The 19548-nt window shown below is 32.8% G+C and overlaps 2 protein-coding genes and 1 long non-coding RNA gene across 7 annotated transcripts in view; all 3 read left to right on the top strand.

Annotated features, from left to right (window-relative positions):
• The window catches only part of La (La autoantigen-like), a 164930-nt gene that overhangs the window by 44960 nt on the left and 100422 nt on the right, over positions 1 to 19548 (top strand). The window lies entirely within an intron of this gene.
• The window catches only part of LOC143430885 (uncharacterized), a 122977-nt gene that overhangs the window by 52094 nt on the left and 51335 nt on the right, over positions 1 to 19548 (top strand). Inside the window, exon 3 of one of the 3 annotated variants that reach the window (XR_013102661.1) lies at positions 7186 to 7432. The exons of 1 other annotated variant lie outside the window; for it this stretch is intronic. This is a non-coding gene — a long non-coding RNA (uncharacterized LOC143430885). Of the gene's footprint in view, positions 1 to 7185; positions 7433 to 19548 lie in introns of those variants that run through there. One more of the 3 variants, XR_013102660.1, reaches the window with a different exon arrangement.
• The window catches only part of Usp (retinoid X receptor ultraspiracle), a 92049-nt gene continuing 79898 nt past the window's right edge, over positions 7398 to 19548 (top strand). Inside the window, exon 1 of one of the 3 annotated variants that reach the window (XM_076907356.1) lies at positions 7398 to 7574. In XM_076907356.1, the coding sequence (XP_076763471.1) occupies positions 7490 to 7574 (85 nt within the window). In that variant the 5' untranslated portion in view covers positions 7398 to 7489. The remainder of the gene's footprint in view (positions 7575 to 19548) is intronic. The other 2 variants (XM_076907355.1, XM_076907354.1) reach the window with 2 other exon arrangements.

Genomic DNA, 19548 nt, shown 5'->3' with positions numbered 1-19548 from the left:
GAAGTTGACCAGTTTCAGAGAGAGATTTGCAATTCCCATGGAATTTTTTAATGCAGCTGTTTTTGTAAAATTGCTGAAAGGCTTAAATTACCAGAAAATCTTTGCATTCGAATATTTTTTCGATTCTGAAGTTGACCAGTTTCAGAGAGAGATTTGCAATTTCCATGGAATTTTTTAATGCAGCTGTTTTTGTAAAATTGCTGAAAGAGTCAAATTACCAGAAAATCTCTGCTTTCAAATGCTTTTTCGATTCTGAAGTTGACCAGTTTCAGAGAGAGAGAGGGTTTAGAATTGCTGAAAGCGTTAAATTACCAGAAAATCTTTGCATTTGAATAGTTTTTCGATTCTGAAGTTGACCAGTTTCAGAGAGAGATTTATTTTAATGCAGCTGTTTTCAAAATTTACTGATGACTTAAAGTAATAAAAGTTCCCACGTGGAGGTTATTTCGTTTTCTATCGTTACAGAAACTGATTTCCATGATTCACGCGTTTGTCATAAAATTGCTGAAAGGCTTAAATTACCAAAAAATCTTTGCATTCGTATACATTTTCGATTCTGAAGTTGACCAGTTTTAGAGAGAGAGGGTTTAGAATTGTTGAAAGTGTTAAATTACCAGAAAATCTTTGCATTAGAATATTTTTTCGATTCTGAAGTTGACCAGTTTCAGAGAGAGAGGGTTTAGAATTGCTGAAAGGGTTAAATTACCAGAAAATCTTTGCATTCGAATACTTTTTCGATTCTGAAGTTGACCAGTTTCAGAGAGCGATTTATTTTAATGCAGCTGTTTTCAAAATTTACTGATGACTTAAGGTAATAAAAGTTCCCACGTGGAGGTTATTTCGTCTTCTATCGTTGCAGAAACCAATTTCCATGATTCACGCGTTCGTCATAAAATTGCTGAAAGGATTAAATTACCAGAAAATCTTTGCATTCGAATACATTTTCGATTCTGAAGTTGACCAGTTTCAGACAGAGAGAGATTCTCACCATTCTACGCGCTACTGCTATGCCTTTTAATTCCCCAGCAAGCATTCTTCTTTCATTATGTGCGACGGGCTGGTTCTCAAGGGGACGACGGGTGTCGCTTTTGCCAAGTCGAACTTCCGCTCACGTTACTAGTATCGTCCACTATCGTGCTGTTCCAACAGAAACTCTACCTGGCTCGTATTAACGTCCCGCTCTATTTATTTCTTCGCGATGCATTTCTCTTCGCTTCTTATTCTTTCCTCTTCCGTTTCATATTTTTAACACGTTCGCGGACGTAAATGCTGTAGCATTCATTTTCACGATGATGCAGAACGACACGAATGCTATAACATTCGAATCTTAAAGTCAATTATTTCGAATTTAATTTTATATGATCGTATTATCTGTATTGTCGTGGATGTTATAGCATTTATTGTAAATAACAATTAAAATATGATAATCTGACTGCGCTTATAAAATGTGTTTAATCAAATTCATTTTCACGACGATGCAAAACGACACGAATGCCATAGCATTCGAATCTTAAAGTCAATTATTTCGAATTTAATTTTATATGATCGTGTTATCTGTATTGTTGTGGATGTTATAGCATTTATTGTAAATAACAATTAAAATATGATGATCTGACTGCGCTTATAAAATGTTTAATCAAATTCATTTTCACGACGATGCAAAACGACACGAATGCCATAGCATTCGAATCTTAGAGTCAATTATTTCGAATTTAATTTTGTTTGATCGTATTATCTATATTGTTGTGGATGTTATAGCATTTATTGTAAATAACAATTAAAATATGATGATCTGACTGCGCTTATAAAATGTTTAATCAAATTCATTTTCACGATGATGTAAAACGACACGAATGCCATAGCATTCGAATCTTAGAGTCAATTATTTCGAATTTAATTTTATATGATCGTGTTATCTGTATTGTTGTGGATGTTATAGCATTTATTGTAAATAACAATTAAAATATGATAATCTGACTGCGCTTATAAAATGTTTAATCAGATTCGTGTGTTTAATCAAATTCATTTTCACGATGATGCAGAACGACACGAATGCTATAACATTCGAATCTTAAAGTCAATTATTTCGAATTTAATTTTGTAGAATCCTATTATGTTTATTGATGTGGATGCTATAGCATTTGTTGTAAATAACAATTAAAATATGATAATCTGACTGCGCTTATAAAATGTTTAATCAGATTCGTGTGTTTAATCAAATTCATTTTCACGATGATGCAAAACGACACGAATGCCATAACATTCGAATCTCAAAGTCAATTATTTCAAATTTAATTTTGTAGAATCCTATTATGTTTATTGATGTGGATGCTATAGCATTTGTTGTAAATAACAATTAAAATATGATAATCTGACTGCGCTTATAAAATGTTTAATCAAATTCATGTGTTTAATCAAATTCATTTTCACGACGATGCAAAACGATACGAATGCCATAGCATTCGAATCTTAAAGTCAATTATTTCGAATTTAATTTTATATGATCGTATTATCTGTATTGTTGTGGATGTTATAGCATTTATTGTAAATAACAATTAAAATATGATAATCTGACTGCGCTTATAAAATGTTTAATCAAATTCATGTGTTTAATCAAATTCATTTTCACGATGATGCAAAACGACACGAATGCCATAGCATTCGAATCTCAAAGTCAATTATTTCAAATTTAATTTTGTAGAATCCTATTATGTTTATTGATGTGGATGCTATGGCATTTGTTGTATATAACAATTAAAATATGACAATCTGACTGCGCTTATAAAATGTTTAATCAAATTCATGTGTTTAATCAAATTCATTTTCACGATGACGCAGAACGACATGAATGCTATAACATTCGAATCTCAAAGTCAATTATTTCAAATTTAATTTTGTAGAATCCTATTATGTTTATTGATGTGGATGCTATAGCATTTGTTGTAAATAACAATTAAAATATGATAATCTGACTGCGCTTATAAAATGTTTAATCAAATTCATGTGTTTAATCAAATTCATTTTCACGACGATGCAAAACGATACGAATGCCATAGCATTCGAATCTTAAAGTCAATTATTTCGAATTTAATTTTATATGATCGTATTATCTGTATTGTTGTGGATGTTATAGCATTTATTGTAAATAACAATTAAAATATGATAATCTGACTGCGCTTATAAAATGTTTAATCAAATTCATGTGTTTAATCAAATTCATTTTCACGATGATGCAAAACGACACGAATGCCATAGCATTCGAATCTCAAAGTCAATTATTTCAAATTTAATTTTGTAGAATCCTATTATGTTTATTGATGTGGATGCTATGGCATTTGTTGTATATAACAATTAAAATATGACAATCTGACTGCGCTTATAAAATGTTTAATCAAATTCATGTGTTTAATCAAATTCATTTTCACGATGACGCAGAACGACATGAATGCTATAACATTCGAATCTCAAAGTCAATTATTTCAAATTTAATTTTGTAGAATCCTATTATGTTTATTGATGTGGATGCTATAGCATTTGTTGTAAATAACAATTAAAATATGATAATCTGACTGCGCTTATAAAATGTTTAATCAAATTCATGTGTTTAATCAAATTCATTTTCACGACGATGCAAAACGATACGAATGCCATAGCATTCGAATCTTAAAGTCAATTATTTCGAATTTAATTTTATATGATCGTATTATCTGTATTGTTGTGGATGTTATAGCATTTATTGTAAATAACAATTAAAATATGATAATCTGACTGCGCTTATAAAATGTTTAATCAAATTCATGTGTTTAATCAAATTCATTTTCACGATGATGCAAAACGACACGAATGCCATAGCATTCGAATCTCAAAGTCAATTATTTCAAATTTAATTTTGTAGAATCCTATTATGTTTATTGATGTGGATGCTATGGCATTTGTTGTATATAACAATTAAAATATGACAATCTGACTGCGCTTATAAAATGTTTAATCAAATTCATGTGTTTAATCAAATTCATTTTCACGATGACGCAGAACGACATGAATGCTATAACATTCGAATCTCAAAGTCAATTATTTCAAATTTAATTTTGTAGAATCCTATTATGTTTATTGATGTGGATGCTATAGCATTTGTTGTAAATAACAATTAAAATATGATAATCTGACTGCGCTTATAAAATGTTTAATCAAATTCATGTGTTTAATCAAATTCATTTTCACGACGATGCAAAACGATACGAATGCCATAGCATTCGAATCTTAAAGTCAATTATTTCGAATTTAATTTTATATGATCGTATTATCTGTATTGTTGTGGATGTTATAGCATTTATTGTATATAACAATTAAAATATGACAATCAAATTCATTTTCACGATGATGCAAAACAACACAAGTGCCATAGCATTCGAATCTTAAAGTCAATTATTTCGAATTTAATTTTATATGATCGTATTATCTGTATTGTCGTGGATGTTATAGCATTTGTTGTAAATAACAATTAAAATATGATAATCTGACTGCGCTTATAGAATGTGTTTAATCAAATTCATTTTCACGATGACGCAGAACGACACGAATGCTATAACATTCGAATCTTAAAGTCAATTATTTCAAATTTAATTTTGTAGAATCCTATTATGTTTATTAATGTGGATGCTATGGCATTTGTTTTATATAACGATTAAAATATGATAATCTGACTGCGCTTATAAAATGTGTTTAATCAAATTTCGGATATCATAATCAATTTAAAAATTAAATGACTCAATTTTTGCGCTTTTTGCTGAAATTTTTAGTGTCCGCGAACGTGTTAAGGGAATTAAAAGAATAAGAAAACGTGGTCGTGTATTTGAGTATTTGACATCCGTGTCGTTAATCGTTTAGCGCCATAGAAACTTATAAACGACTGCCAAATTACTATTGTTGACGTAGTTTTCTTAAATGAACCGATAAAGCGATAAATATTGCTTTCTTTTTATATGCATATTTGTTTGGTTTGCGATTTATCTCGTAAAAACGATATTTCTTATTTCTTCTGTCGTGTATTTCGTTTTGTTGTTAAAATAATCAGTTGAACATATTTTATACTGTTTCGAGAGGAACTTAATGAAGCACATTTGCTTAACGAGTGACCAGTACGCTTCAATTTTATCTGCTCAAATATTTTAACTATCTCGCATACATTTCGCGTGTTATGCTAACATTTTTTACGTTTATTTATGTAAACTGGATCACGTAGGATCATAAAGCAACGGAGTGAAGGATTACCTTCATTATTGTGCTTTTAATTAAACTTTTTCTCCGTTTATTTAAGCTACATCAAAACTCAACGCTGCTAATTGAATTACCATATGTTAATTTAATTTCTTTGTATCGTGATTGCATCATATTTCATTCTTGCACACACTGTGGCGCGCGTATTCCCTAATACATCTTAAACTGTGCAAAGAACGCAACAAGAGATACGAGGAGGATCGTTTCGCAATTTGGGCGGCGATAAAAATTGAAACGCAAGTTTACAGCCGTAACTAATTGGCTGTATTCGAATTCTTTCCTTATCGCGGTCATATCGAACGATTTGTAAGCTGTTTGCTTCAATTACGTTAATGGCCCAAGTTTTGGTTCGCGTTCTCGTTCGATTGTAACACAATTATTTATCTTCTCAAGTTGAGCTGATTAAAACGCGAAGTACAAGCAGTCGAAAGTGAAATTGAACGTTGGACTTGACAAGTTTGTTTCGAGAAAGTTCCATCGCATTCTCCATTAATCATGTTCCTTCCAATCACATTACAATGTATCACTGGTAATTCTTGCAATATTTCTTTCTTTTTAAAGCAAACACAAGATCGTTCAATTTCTTAAGAAATTTTTAATATTTGATTATAATTTCTCCAAGTGCAAATATGCCAATCGTTCGTAATCCAATTCATAAATAATATTCTACAATATGAGAAAAAAAGCATCGATAAAATTCTTCGATAACTGTATTTCTAAAATCCAATTAGTAAATAATATTTTACAATATAAAAAAGAAAGTATCGACAAAAATTCTTTGATAACAGTGTATTTGTAAAACGTAGAAAAGTCGAAGGAATACTTGAATCGTGGGTCCCTGAATCGCGAAACGATCCCAAATTTAATATTTGATTATAATTTCCCAAAGTGCAAAAGTGCCAATCGTTCGTAATCCAATTAGTTAATAATATTCTACAATATGAGAAAAAAAAGCATCGATAAAATTCTTTGATAACAGTGTATTTGTAAAATGTAGAAAAGTCGAAGGAATACTCGAATCGCGGGTCCCTGAATCGCAAAACGATCCCAGATTTAATATTTGATTCTAATTTCCCCAAGTGCAAAAATGCCCAATCGTTCCAAATCCAAATCGCGTCCAAATGCCAATTGTTCACAGTCCAATTAGTAAATAATATTCTACAATATAAAAAAGAAAGCATCGACGAAAATTCTTCGATAACAGTGTAAAAAAATTCTACAAAACATAGAAAAGTCGAAGGAATATTCGAATCGTGGGTCCCTGAATCGCGAAACGATCCCAAATTTAATATTTGATTATAATTTCCCAAAGTGCAAAAGTGACAATCGTTCGTAAACCAATTAATAAATAATATTCTACAATATGAGGAAGAATAATCCAATTAATAAATAATATTCTACAATATGAGAAAAAAAGCATCGACGAAAATTCTTCGATAACAGTGTATTTGTAAAACATAGAAAAGTCGAAGGAATACTTGAATCGTGGGTCCCCAAATCGCGAAACGATCCCAAAAGCCTGTTGTCCATCGAGGCACGATAAATCCCTTGTTGTTCCTAATCGTAATGCGATCGAGAGTCAACAGTGCATTCCTAAAATGTAGAAAACTCGAAGCAATATTTGAATCGTGAGCCTCCAAATCGCGAAACGATCCCAAATTCAATATTTGATTATAATTTCCCAAAGTGCAAAAGTGCCAATCGTTCGTAATCCAATTAATTTTAATATTCTACAATATAAAAAAGAAAGCATCGACAAAAATTCTTCGATAATAGTGTAAAAAAAATTCTACAAAATATAAAAAAGTCGAAGGAATATTCGAATCGTGGGTCCCCAAATCACAAAACGATCCCAAAAGCCTGTTGTCCATCGAGGCACGATAAATCCCTTGTTGTTCCTAATCGTAGTGCGATCGAGAGTCGACTGGTTGGCCGCGAAAGAACCAAAGAACGGTGCAGTGAACGAAACCAAATCGATACCAAAAGAGGGACTGGAACAGTTTTAGCTCGATTTATCGAGGGGAACCGTGCGGCGTTGCGTCGCGGCGGTCGTCGTGGCGGTTTTACTCGATTTTTCGTTTCTCGAGATGACGCGGGCTGCGTGCAGCGCTGGTTTCGCTTGAGAGTTTCGTCCCCGGTTCCAGCGAGAGGTGTCTCGCCAGACAAATAAGTAAAAGTGACGAGTGAAAACAGGAACGCGAGGACGGCCAAGATGATGAGGAAGGAGAAGCCGATGATGTCGGTGACCGCCATCATCCAGGGTGCCCAGATCCAGCATTGGCCCCGTAGGAACACTTGTATGTATTACTTTTATCCCTACCCTTCGTTGGATGCTAGCCTTTCCTTTCATTTCTGCAAAATGTTTTATTTATTAAGAAACTATTTTCTCTTGTCTTCGAACAGGAAATGGAAAGTTCATTAAAGTTGGGATTGTTCCAACGGCTGTTATTTTGTGTATATACTGTTATGGAAATAATTGTTTGGCAAAGTTTTGTCAGATTCTATAATTGGCAATATATAAATACGAAGTTTATTTTTTTAATCATGAAAGATTCATTGTGTTTAGTTATATAGGAAATATAAAATATAGGAGAAAATATGAAATATAGAAAATAGAAAATATATATAGAATAATGGTTTGAGAAAATTTGTCAGATTCTATAATTGGCAAAGTGGAAATATGAAGTTTATTTTTTTATTAAGACTTATCGTGTTTAGTTATATAGGAAATATAAATATTAGTGATATATGCTGTTATAGAATAGAATAATTGTTTGAGAAAGTTTATCAGATTCTATAATTGTCAATGTAGAAATACGAAGTTTATTTTTTTAATAATGGAAGATTCATCGTGTTTAATTACATATGAAATATAAATATTAGTAATAAATTGAAGGTCTATCGTTGATAAAAATAAAATGTTTTATATTAGTGATATATACTGTTATGGAAATAATTGTTTGACAAAGTTTGTCAGATTCTATAATTGGCAATGTAAAAATACGAAATTAATTTTTTTTTAATGAAAGATTCATCGTGTTTGATTATATAGGAAATATAAATATTAGTGATATATATATACTGTTATAGAAATAATTGTTTCAGAAAGTTTGTCAGATTCTACAATTGGCAATGTAGAAATATGAAATTTATTTTTTTAATAAGATTCATCGTGTTTAATTATATAGGAAGTATAAATATTAGTGATATATGCTATTATAGAATAGAATAATTATTTGACAAAGTTTGTCAGATTCTATAATTGGCAAAGTAGAAATATGAAGTTTATTTTTTTATTAAGACTTATCCTGTTTAGTTATATAGGAAATATAAATATTAGTGATATATACTGTTATAGAAATAATTGTTTGAGAAAGTTTGTCAGATTCTACAATTGGCAATGTAGAAATACGAAATTAATTTTTTTTTAATTGAATATTCATCGTGTTTGACTATATAGGAAATATAAATATTAGTGATATATGCTGTTATAGAAATAATTGTTTGAGAAAGTTTGTTAGGTTCTATAATTGGCAAAGTAGGAATATGAAGTTTATTTTTTTATTAAGACTTATCGTGTTTAGTTATATAGGAAATATAAAGATTAGTAATAAATTGAAGGTCTATCATTGATAAAAATAAAATCTTTTATATTAGTGATATATATAGTTGTATAATATTAGTGATATATACTGTTATAGAAATAATTGTTTGAGAAAGTTTGTCAGATTCTACAACTGACAATATAGAAATACGAAGTTTATTTTTTTAATACTGAAAGATTCATCGTGTTCAGTTATAAAGGGAATATAAATATTAGTGTTAAATTGAAGGTCTATCGTTGATAAAAAATAAAATATTTCTACCCAAATGAAATGCAATATCGTCGATTAGTAAATAAATTTTATTATGCTGGATGTAGTATTTCTATATAACGATCAATAGATCCATTGATCGTTATGCACAAATGCAAATATAGTTTCACATGTGTGAATCACTCTGTACGTGTAACGCACTGTATATGTGGTTTTCTATTTCTGCGCGAGAGTAACAACGAAAGGACCTATTCTTAGTACGATCGCACGTGTACTTACTATTTACTGCATTCCAGTATCGCTGGTTTACGCATATTTCGCAAGAATTATATGACTTGGCTAATAAAAATGCCGAGTTGCATTGAGGCAACTTGTAGCCTTAATAGCCTGCGATGTGAGACACATTTGTTTCTTATAAAGTTCTCTTTGTTCCATATTTAACGGTAAACTTTGCACTTTGCAGTCCACACGGAGGGTCCTTCATATTAACAGCATTGATGAACGTAATAATTTTTTTTCATCTCTCTCTTTCTCGTTCTTATGTCATTTTCCAATTAATTTTTACATATCTGGCTACACATTGCGTTTCTATCTATTGTTTTATCCATTACCAGATATAAATGTGTAATATCCCTCGTTTTATTTTCCTTTTCGGTTAAATGAACAAAGTGGGTCATTAGTTTGCCTATCGTGTTCGATGCTAGGATATCATTTAAAACGATACGCGTTGTTTGGTACACGGATTGCTAATTATAGCTTTTACGAGGCGTACTTGCTGATTAGAATCGATGTCACCTGGAACAACTCGCGCCGTGAATTTCAAACGCTAATGGTACCTAAACGAGACCGACTGTTGAAATGTGCGAACGACAATTAGCATACTGCTGGTAGACGGTGAATTAGCACGATCCTCAAGGCTTCCTCTTATCTGCACTCGAAATGATCCTTGTCATAGTTTCGCAACGTTTGCGTCGCCTGAAAACAAAGGAGTCTACGATGTCACGAAATGGCAGCTTTTACGTAGCCTGTTGCGATCTTCGAAGTGATTTTTTTCTGGTCCCTTTAAATCAATGATAAGTGTTGTGTCGATAAATCAGGGCAACGAACATATTTCTTCTACTATTTCAACGTCAGACTAGTAATTGTATTATGATTTTCCACTTATAATAACGTTGCACTCATAAAATATAAATTATCCAATTCTAAAGAGATACTAACTAAAATTATTGTTCATTAATCAGTATTTTCATGTACAATCTACAACTTTGTAAAAAACGAGTCTGGTGTCTGACTATACGCAAGGTCAATCCACTTAAGGGACGTCAGTTTCATTTAATATTTAATTTGTCTGATTCTTTGTCACTCTTTTAATTAACAGAAGTATTATTATTTGGAATTGAACGTTTTACTGTAATAAACAGAAGAAACACAGTTGACGGATAGGGGAAATTATTAACGTATAGTAATTGGAGAGTTTAATAAATTAATAGTTTTTTTTTATCGAAGGTGTAAATAAAATGTAGAGGTCAATTTTATTTTTTTTTATATAAGACGACCAATATTTTGCACTGAACTTCGATAGGACTATGAATTCTGAGTGCAAAAGTACCAAAGTACATTTAACCCAAATCTACAATTCACGAGATATTTGACTTTGTTCATTCTATTTACTCTTATTATGGAGCTGTGCTCGCAGGTGTGTCGGTACTCGAGATGTAAATAAACACTAAACAGTAAATATCATGGAATAGCATTGTTGGACTTTCGACATCTCTCAGTAAATAGATAAGTAAATTTCTCATTTAGCGAACGTGGTATCTAATCAACACAAAATAAGTTAAACATTCTCTTAATCTAGAGAGCAGAAGAAAAATTTCATTTGAATGTATGGTTTATAAGCTGAAAAATATTCGAAGCATATAGAAAATATAAAAATACTGAAAATAAATGTCATCGTACAAAGTCTGTAATTAATGCGAAAAATAGGATGAACAAAATTAAATGTATCAGGAATTGTAAGTTCTGAGATATTCTTTCGTATTCAGAATTCATTATTTTATTGGAATCCAGTAGAAAAAATTGAATATTCCGTTTGAAGAAGTAAAATTGACCTTTAGATCTTCTCTACGTTTCTCTTATAATTATGATGAATCGATGAAGAAAAATTCTCCGATTGATTTCGCATATTGAGGTAATAGTTTGATGAATAATTACTGTCGAGGATCGAATAAAGCACAATACGTAAGAATAGTGATATGAAATATGCAATATCATCTCAGGAAATGTTGAATGGTAGAGAAGGTTGAAGTCGCCATATTTATAACGGACGTTAATTCCCTATTCCTGCGACAACAAAAAAAAAGACAGTAGAAAAATAAACAGATGTTCTCCAATGTACACTGTAGTATTTTTCGATGTTATCAAACGTAGCACGTTCATTAAATTCGATGAACATCGTTCCTGTGAGAGCGATAGATCGTATATAAAGAAATGATAAACGCTACAACGTTGTGACGTTCGTTATTTCAACCCTCGCGTGAGTCTGAAGTCTGGAAAATACCACAACAGTTAATTTATGTACATTCCATTATAAATCGCGTACATTTCTTAAGCTCAATATTAAGACACATAATTATCGCCTATTATACTTTACAGACAGCTAGTGAAATTAATATTCATAGAATCGCAGTAGATTAGTCTTGCGAGTAGTCAGACCTCAGTTCCTTAGTTATAGATTGTAACTGAAAATTGAAGTTCAATTTTTCACTGGCCCATAATCGAAAGTTTCATCAGCTGAAAGAAGAAAAAAAGAAAAAAATACGTAGTCATTACCATTATTTTGATTGTAGGAGTGACTCACTTCGATTCTAATTTATATACTTTACAGACAGTACGTGAAATTAACGTTCATAGAATTTCAATAGATTAGTCTTGCGAGTAGTCAGACCTCAGTTCCTTAGTTATAGATTGTAACTGAAAATTGTAGTTCAGTTTGATGCATTCAATTTGATGCACTCAATTTTTCAGTGGCCCATATATCGAAAGTTTCATCAGCTGAAAGAAAAAAAAAAGGAAATACGTAGTCATTACCAATATCTCGATTGCAGGAGTGACTCACTTCGATTCGAATTTATATACTTTACAGACAGTACGTAAAATTAACGTTCATAGAATCGCAGTAGATTAGTTTTGCGAGTAGTCAGATATGAGTTCCTTACAGAGTTGTAAATTGTAACTAAAAATTGAAGTTCAGTTTGATGCGTTCAATTTTTCACTGGCCCATACATCGAAAGTTTCATCAGCTGAAAGAAGGAAAAACAGAAAAAAATACGTAGTCATTACCAATATCTCGATTGCAGGAGTGACTCACTTCGATTCCGATAGTCGCTCGCGAAGCGGAGCGTTTAACGCGCGCGCGATTGCTGTTTAACGTGTAGGGTGAAGGTCGGCTATTGAAGCCTGAATGGTGCGTGCGATTCGCTGGCGAGGACGCATGCGCGCGGCTCGGTTATCAGTCGCGGTTTCGAAAGCGGCCTTATAGAGGCTCGCAAACGCTGGCCGCGAGAAGGTCACGCCGATGCGCCTCGTTATCTACACCCCTGTCGCAATTTACGAGCTGTTCCGTGGCTTATCGCGTGCCCCTATTGCCGAGCAATACACGGAATGACGCGTTTCGAGCTTACAGCTCTTCTCGTCGCGTTTCATCCTTTTCTTCTTCGATTACCTTTAGTCCCCTTTTTTATTTCGTTCGATGAAGGGTTACGCTGATAGATTACACGTTGCATATCATGACGATCATGCGTCATCTTAATTTCTCCAGAAAAGTAATCAAATATTTTTGAATTCCTCATTTCGCGTTTCGAACTTACAGCTCTCCTCGTTGCGTTTCATCCTTTTCTCCTTCGATTACCTTTAGTCTCTTTTTTTATTTCGTTCGATGAAGGGTTACGTTGATAGATTACACGTTGCATATCATGACGATTATGCGTCATCTTAATTTCTCCAGAAAAGTAATCAAATATTTTTGAATTCCTCATTTCGCGTTTCGAACTTACAGCTCTCCTCGTTGCGTTTCATTCTTTTCTCCTTCGATTACCTTTAGTCCCTTTTTTATTTGGTTCAATAAAGGTTTACGTTGACAGATTACACGTTGCACACAATTACGATTGATGCACTCTGTACTTAATCATTAAAAGTAGAATTTTTCCAGAAAAATAATCAAATATTTTGGAATTCCTCGTTTTGCGTTTCGAACTTACAGCTCTCCTCGTTGCGTTTCATCCTTTTCTTCTTCGATTACCTTTAGTCTCTTTTTTTATTTCGTTCAATGAAGGGTTACGCTGATAGATTACACGTTGCATATCATGACGATCATGCGTCATCTTAATTTCTCCAGAAAAGTAATCAAATATTTTAGGACTCCTCATTTCTATTCTGAAAAATTGTGGATAAATAGTTAAACGAATTTATTTTACATTCTCTGAAAATAGCTTTGCTGTTGAAATATATCTGGAACGTGTGAATAGATTATGAACTATATAGATTGTTCTAGCGTGTAACTTTACATTCTTCATAATAATGATGCGTTTCGAGCTTACAGCTCTCCTCATCGCGTTTCATCCTTTCCTCCTTCGATTACCTTCAGTTTCTTTTTTTATTTCGTTCGATGAAGGGTGGATTATACTGATAGATTACACGTTGCACATCATGACGATCGATGCACCCTCTACTTAATCGTTAAAAGTAGAATTTTTCCAAAAAAGTAAACAAATATTTTGGAATTCCTCATTTCGCGTTTCGAGCTTACAACTCTCCTCGTTGCGTTTCATCCTTTTCTTCTTCGATTACCTTTAGTCTCTTTTTTTATTTCGTTCGATGAAGGGTTACGCTGATAGATTACACGTTGCATATCATGACGATCATGCGTCATCTTAATTTCTCCAGAAAAGTAATCAAATATTTTAGAACTCCTCATTTCTTCATCTCTCTCATTCAAACGCATTTGAGGTGGGTGCATCAATTGATTCCATCGGTTCGTCCTCGTCTAAAGTTTCGTCCCCGAGTGCTAGATAAGCTGGCATGTTTCTATAAACATATCCAGTTACTAGTAATTGGTAGGCTGCGCGGAAAGAACTTACGAGATGCTGTTGAACGGAAACCGCGCTGTAAGAGTGCCGCGTTATAGAAGGGTTAACTGTATTTACAAACCCTGTTGCAGAGAACTCGTAGAAAGTGAACTGCTGACGGCACTTCCTCGTTATTTCCGCCACTTCTATTTGCTTAGCCTAGAGAGCAGCCTCCGTTGCGCACGCGTGCCGCGTTTCTATGGTGTGGCGCATGGTCACGTGCAACAGCCGCGATAGAAGCCCACGGGAACGCTCGATTCAGAGGCGGTTCTTCGCGCGTTCGCTCGATTGTAATCCAGCAACCGGACGGCAACCTTGGCACCGATGCGAACCAGCCGTGAAGTGCAGCCTCTGTCGCGGTTCCACGCGCGTGTCTACCGGACACGGCTGTGTTTCTCTTCCATCTGATTGAATTCAAATATGTGGCCTGCAGCGACGCGTGGGCGGCCTGTTCGCTTCGAGCCGCTCTGGTAAGACACGTGCGCTTAATTCACTTTGCTTAATTCGCTGCAGAGTACGCGTACATGGCTAATGTTAACCAGTTAACTGTGGAATTTAGTTTCAGAAGATCAGCACGGGAATTAAAAACAGGCAACGACGTGTATGCGCGTCGAACGCAGGGCAAATGGTACTATTATGCATTTGACGAAAAACGAGGGAGGATTGCATTTTTATTCGTCAGAAAAACTAACAATTCGTTTCTGAATACGTTATTCTTGCTGAAAGCTTGAGAATTGTCAAGAAATAATAAAATACGTAAGCAAGAAAAATGGAAGATAGCAAGAATAAACAAGGAAAATGAGAAAATAGTTTAGAAAATTTAAAACTAGCGGTCGTATTGGTAATATAAAGGTAACATACCACCAAATAATATTCTTATTACATTTTATTGAGATTTCGAGTTTTTGTAGTGAATGGTAATTTTAGAGATTTGGTTCGACGAGTATACACGTCGAACGCAGGGCAAATGGTACTATTATGCATTTGACGAAAAACAAGGAAGGATTGCATTTTTATTCGACAGAAAAACTAACAATTCGTTTCTGAATACGTTATTCTTGCTGAAAGCTTGAGAATTGTCAAGAAATAATAAAATGCGTAAGCAAGAAAAATGGAAGATAGCAAGAATAAACAAGGAAAATGAGAAAATAGTTTAGAAAATTTAAAACTAGCGGTCGTATTGGTAATATAAAGGTAACATACCACCAAATAATATTCTTATTACGTTTTATTGAGATTTCGAGTTTTTGTAGTGAATGGTAATTTTAGAGATTTGGTTCGACGAGTATACACGTCGAACGCACTTAACTGGTTATTCTTGCTATCTACGATTTTTCTTGTTTATGTATTTTAGTATTTTTTGACAATTCTCAAGCTTTTAGTAAGAATAACGTATTCAGAAACGAATTGTTAGTCTTTGTGACGAATAAAAATGTAATCCCATTTGCCCTGCGTTCGACGTGTATACACGTCGTTGCCTGTTGTTAGTTTCGCACCCTGTGCTGATCTTTTGAAACTAAATTCCACAGTTAACTGGATAAACAGGAAAAATAAGAAAATAGTTAACAAAATTTCAAGCTATGTATATAAAGAGAACATACCACCAAATAATATTCTTATTACATTTTATTGAGATTTCGAGTTTTTGTTGTGAATGGTATACGACGTGTATACACCGCGAACGCACTTAACTGGTTAATTGAATAGCTGCGAGTGGCTGGTGGTTTTAATAATTATAGAAGATTTGAGAATAGAAATCCATTTTAAATCACGCACACGCGTTTAATACACAGTTCTTATAAATTTTTGTATAAAATTATGCGAAGAACCCGCGTGTCAACAGTTGTAATAGAGTTTAACTGTTCAAAAATTACATTTTTTTATTTAAAATTATGCGAAGAACCCACTGCTGCCCAGTACGCGTACATGGCTAATGTTAATTGAATAGCTGCGAGTGGCTGGTGACGTTGGTTCGAAATCGAAATTCTCACGGACCCAGCTATTGGTGTACGAGGATATATTGCTTCATTATGGAATTATAAAGATAGAGTAATGGGTTTTGGAAGGTCCGTTTGGTAACAGTTAATGGCTTTGTAGAAGAGGCAGGACTGGGGTGTAGATTTTTTAAGAAATAATAAATAACACCATATCATTTTAATTTAATCTAGAACTATCAATTTTTATTTTTAAATAACTATATATTAATTAGATAAATAATTAGTACATTTAATTATCACTAAAAACTGTAACTATATTTATACCTCTATCGATAAACCAAAAACTGAAAGACGCAAACTATATGTATAAAATTAATTTTATATTATTTAATTAATTATTATTAAATATATATTATTATTATTATTATTATTTAATTTTTGGTTTATCGATAGAGGTATAATAAATATAGTTAGAGGTAATAAATATAGTTACAGTTTTTAGTGATAATTAAATCTATGAATTATTTATCTAATTAATATATAGTTATTTTAAAATTGAAATTGGAAGTTCTAGATTAAGTTAAAATGACATGATGCTATTTATAATGGAATGTAAACTACATTAGACTAATCAGTGTTGAACATTATGTTTGTAATTCTTGGTTTTTGTTCTTTTTTTATCTCGTAGAATCGTCAGTTAAAATTCATTCCAACAGCGACAGTTTGTACATAGAGATTAGGCTATCATTCTGCTGAAAGGATGATTGCGCATGTGGGTCATAAAATTTAACACTAATTTCACCGTAGGGTGATAAAAGTACCTTTTACAAAAGTGTTTGCTGTTAATTGTAATAATACACGTGTATTGTTGCATATGGTCCATAAACTGTTGTAAAAATATAAACATGATTTGAATGGACAGATAGATGCATTGTAACAACAATGTTCAAGAACATCAGTGTAAAAACCAGTTAGTTCCACTTGGTGAGGATCAATTTTTGAAGTAGGTTTGATGGTTTTGTTAAAACTGTCATCATCGAAACAGCTTTCATACAGGCTGACACATGACAAGCTATTTTCTGTAAAATTACTATAAATATTAAAGTGAATTTTTGTTTCTGTTAAACAGTGTCAGGGGGTTAATTATTTGGAGCACGAAAATTTAGGGAGAGAGTTTTTTAGCTGGAGGAGAGATTACCACCCCTCTTTTTTTTAATAAAACAGGTTATTTTTTTCTTTTTATTTGGTCAGATGCTATTAAATGTTACACAACACTTTGTTTAAAGTATTTTATAATATTTTACACAGTTGAAGCAAAATGAGGGTTGAGTTCTCCCTCTCCCTCTAAAATACTTTATTTCCAAAATTGTTGTACCTTGAATGATTAATCACCATGCATCATTTAATTTAAGGAACAATACATTTTGCTTTATATTCCTCTATTTAGCAATATTAAAACTGAAAAAGAGAATTATGTTAAATTTTGCCTGCTCAAGTCATAAACAAATTAGGATTACAAGTTTTCCATTTCACTGACATCATTTAATTTGAAAAATAATACGTTTTGTTCTATATTCCTCTACTTAGCAATATTAAAACTAAAAAAGAGAATTATCTTAAATTTTGCCTGCTCAAGTCATAAACAAATTAGGATTACAAGTTTTCCATTTCACTGACATCATTTAATTTGAAAAATTATACGTTTTGTTCTATATTCCTCTACTTAGCAATATTAAAACTGAAAAAGAGAATTATCTTGAATTTTGCCTGTTCAAATCATAAGTAAATTAGCATTATAAATTTTCCATTTCACTGATATCATTTAATTAAAAAAACAATACGTTTTCTTCTATATTCCTCTATTTAGCAATATTGAAAGTAAAAAAGAGAATTATCTTAAATTTTGCCTGCTCAAGTCATAAGCAAATTAGGATTATAAGTTTTCCATTTCACTGACATCATTTAATTTGAAAAATAATACGTTTTGTTCTATATTCCTCTATTTAGCAATATTAATACTAAAAAAGAGAATTATCTTAAATTTTGCCTGCTCAAGTCATAAGTAAATTAGGATTATAAATTTTCCATTTCACTGATATCATTTAATTTAAAAAACAATAGGTTTTGTTCTATATTCCTCTATTTAGCAATATTAATACTAAAAAAGAGAATTATCTTAAATTTTGCCTGTTCAAATCATAAGAAAATTAGGATTATAAATTTTCCATTTCACTGGCAACAAAAAGAAAAAAATGAAACGTTTCACACTGTCCTTCCTGTATACTTTACCACTTAGCTTCATTAGGGAAAAAAGTGACTCTTAAAGAAACGTGTCTCAATTAAAGATAAATCTTTTGCAATTTCTTTCAATCGCATCTTCACCCACTCATATTGCTACTCGTTAGAAAAAAAACTTAAACTATAATTATAATCTACTTTTCGACACCATAACTCATTCCACTAAACCGTATCTATTAGGTTTGGGAATAAGTTCGTAGCGTTTTTACCAAAGACTTTTATGTAAACAACACCCAGGCTCCAAATTTTTCGGTAAATCCCATTGAATGAAGGTGATTGAGAATCGTTTTATGATCGTAGTTCATTTTTTCCGCCAATTCACGATTGGTTTGGCTTTCGTTCTCCTTCAAAAGTGATTTGAGACGTTGTTCGTCGAATTCAGAAGGCCTTCCGGTGCTGTCGTCGCCATTTTTGAACTTTGCAAACCATTTCCGTGCTGTAGACTCGTCTGTATCTTCTATCGATGAAAAGCAAAGAAGAGCAGGCGTCGAAAACGTTGATTTTTGCCTCCTGGCTATTCCATTTCTAAGCCTCAAAACTAATAAAAAATCAAATAACTGAAAAATACAATTAACACAGTTTTGTAGAGCAGAAAGCGTTCTATCGAATGAATACTTACCTTTGCCAAACAGCAAACAAATCGTTGTAAAATAGAAGAAATATAAAAACGCTGTGAACTTATTCCCCAACCTAATGTATACACAGAGAGTGTTTTAAATTAGAAAAAAAATGGTGTAGAAAAATGAACGCGTCGCGGATCACGCGATGAATGCGAAGCAGCGAGCAGAATCGATTAACATGCGAAACGAAACGTCGAGAGGGATTGATCTTACCGCGGCTGTTTGATTAATCATCAATGAGATCACCACGCGGGCGTTCCCTGCGAATCGAGATCTCAGCCGTTTCGAATGATAATTCCGCGTTTCGAAATCGCGCCGCCATAAAACGCGTCAGAAGTTATCCAATCGAACGATCTGAGAGCGCGCTGCCGATTTCCTGCGCTCGTTCAGTCGATTCGAATGCAACATTGCACACGCGACGAGGAAAGTGGCCTTAGATAATTTCGAGCTGGTGCACACACGAGTCGACGTGTCT

Source organism: Xylocopa sonorina, chromosome 15 (assembly GCF_050948175.1).
Source record: "Xylocopa sonorina isolate GNS202 chromosome 15, iyXylSono1_principal, whole genome shotgun sequence".
NCBI classification, from domain to species: Eukaryota; Metazoa; Arthropoda; class Insecta; order Hymenoptera; family Apidae; genus Xylocopa; species Xylocopa sonorina.
This window is presented reverse-complemented; position numbering and strand designations above follow the sequence as displayed.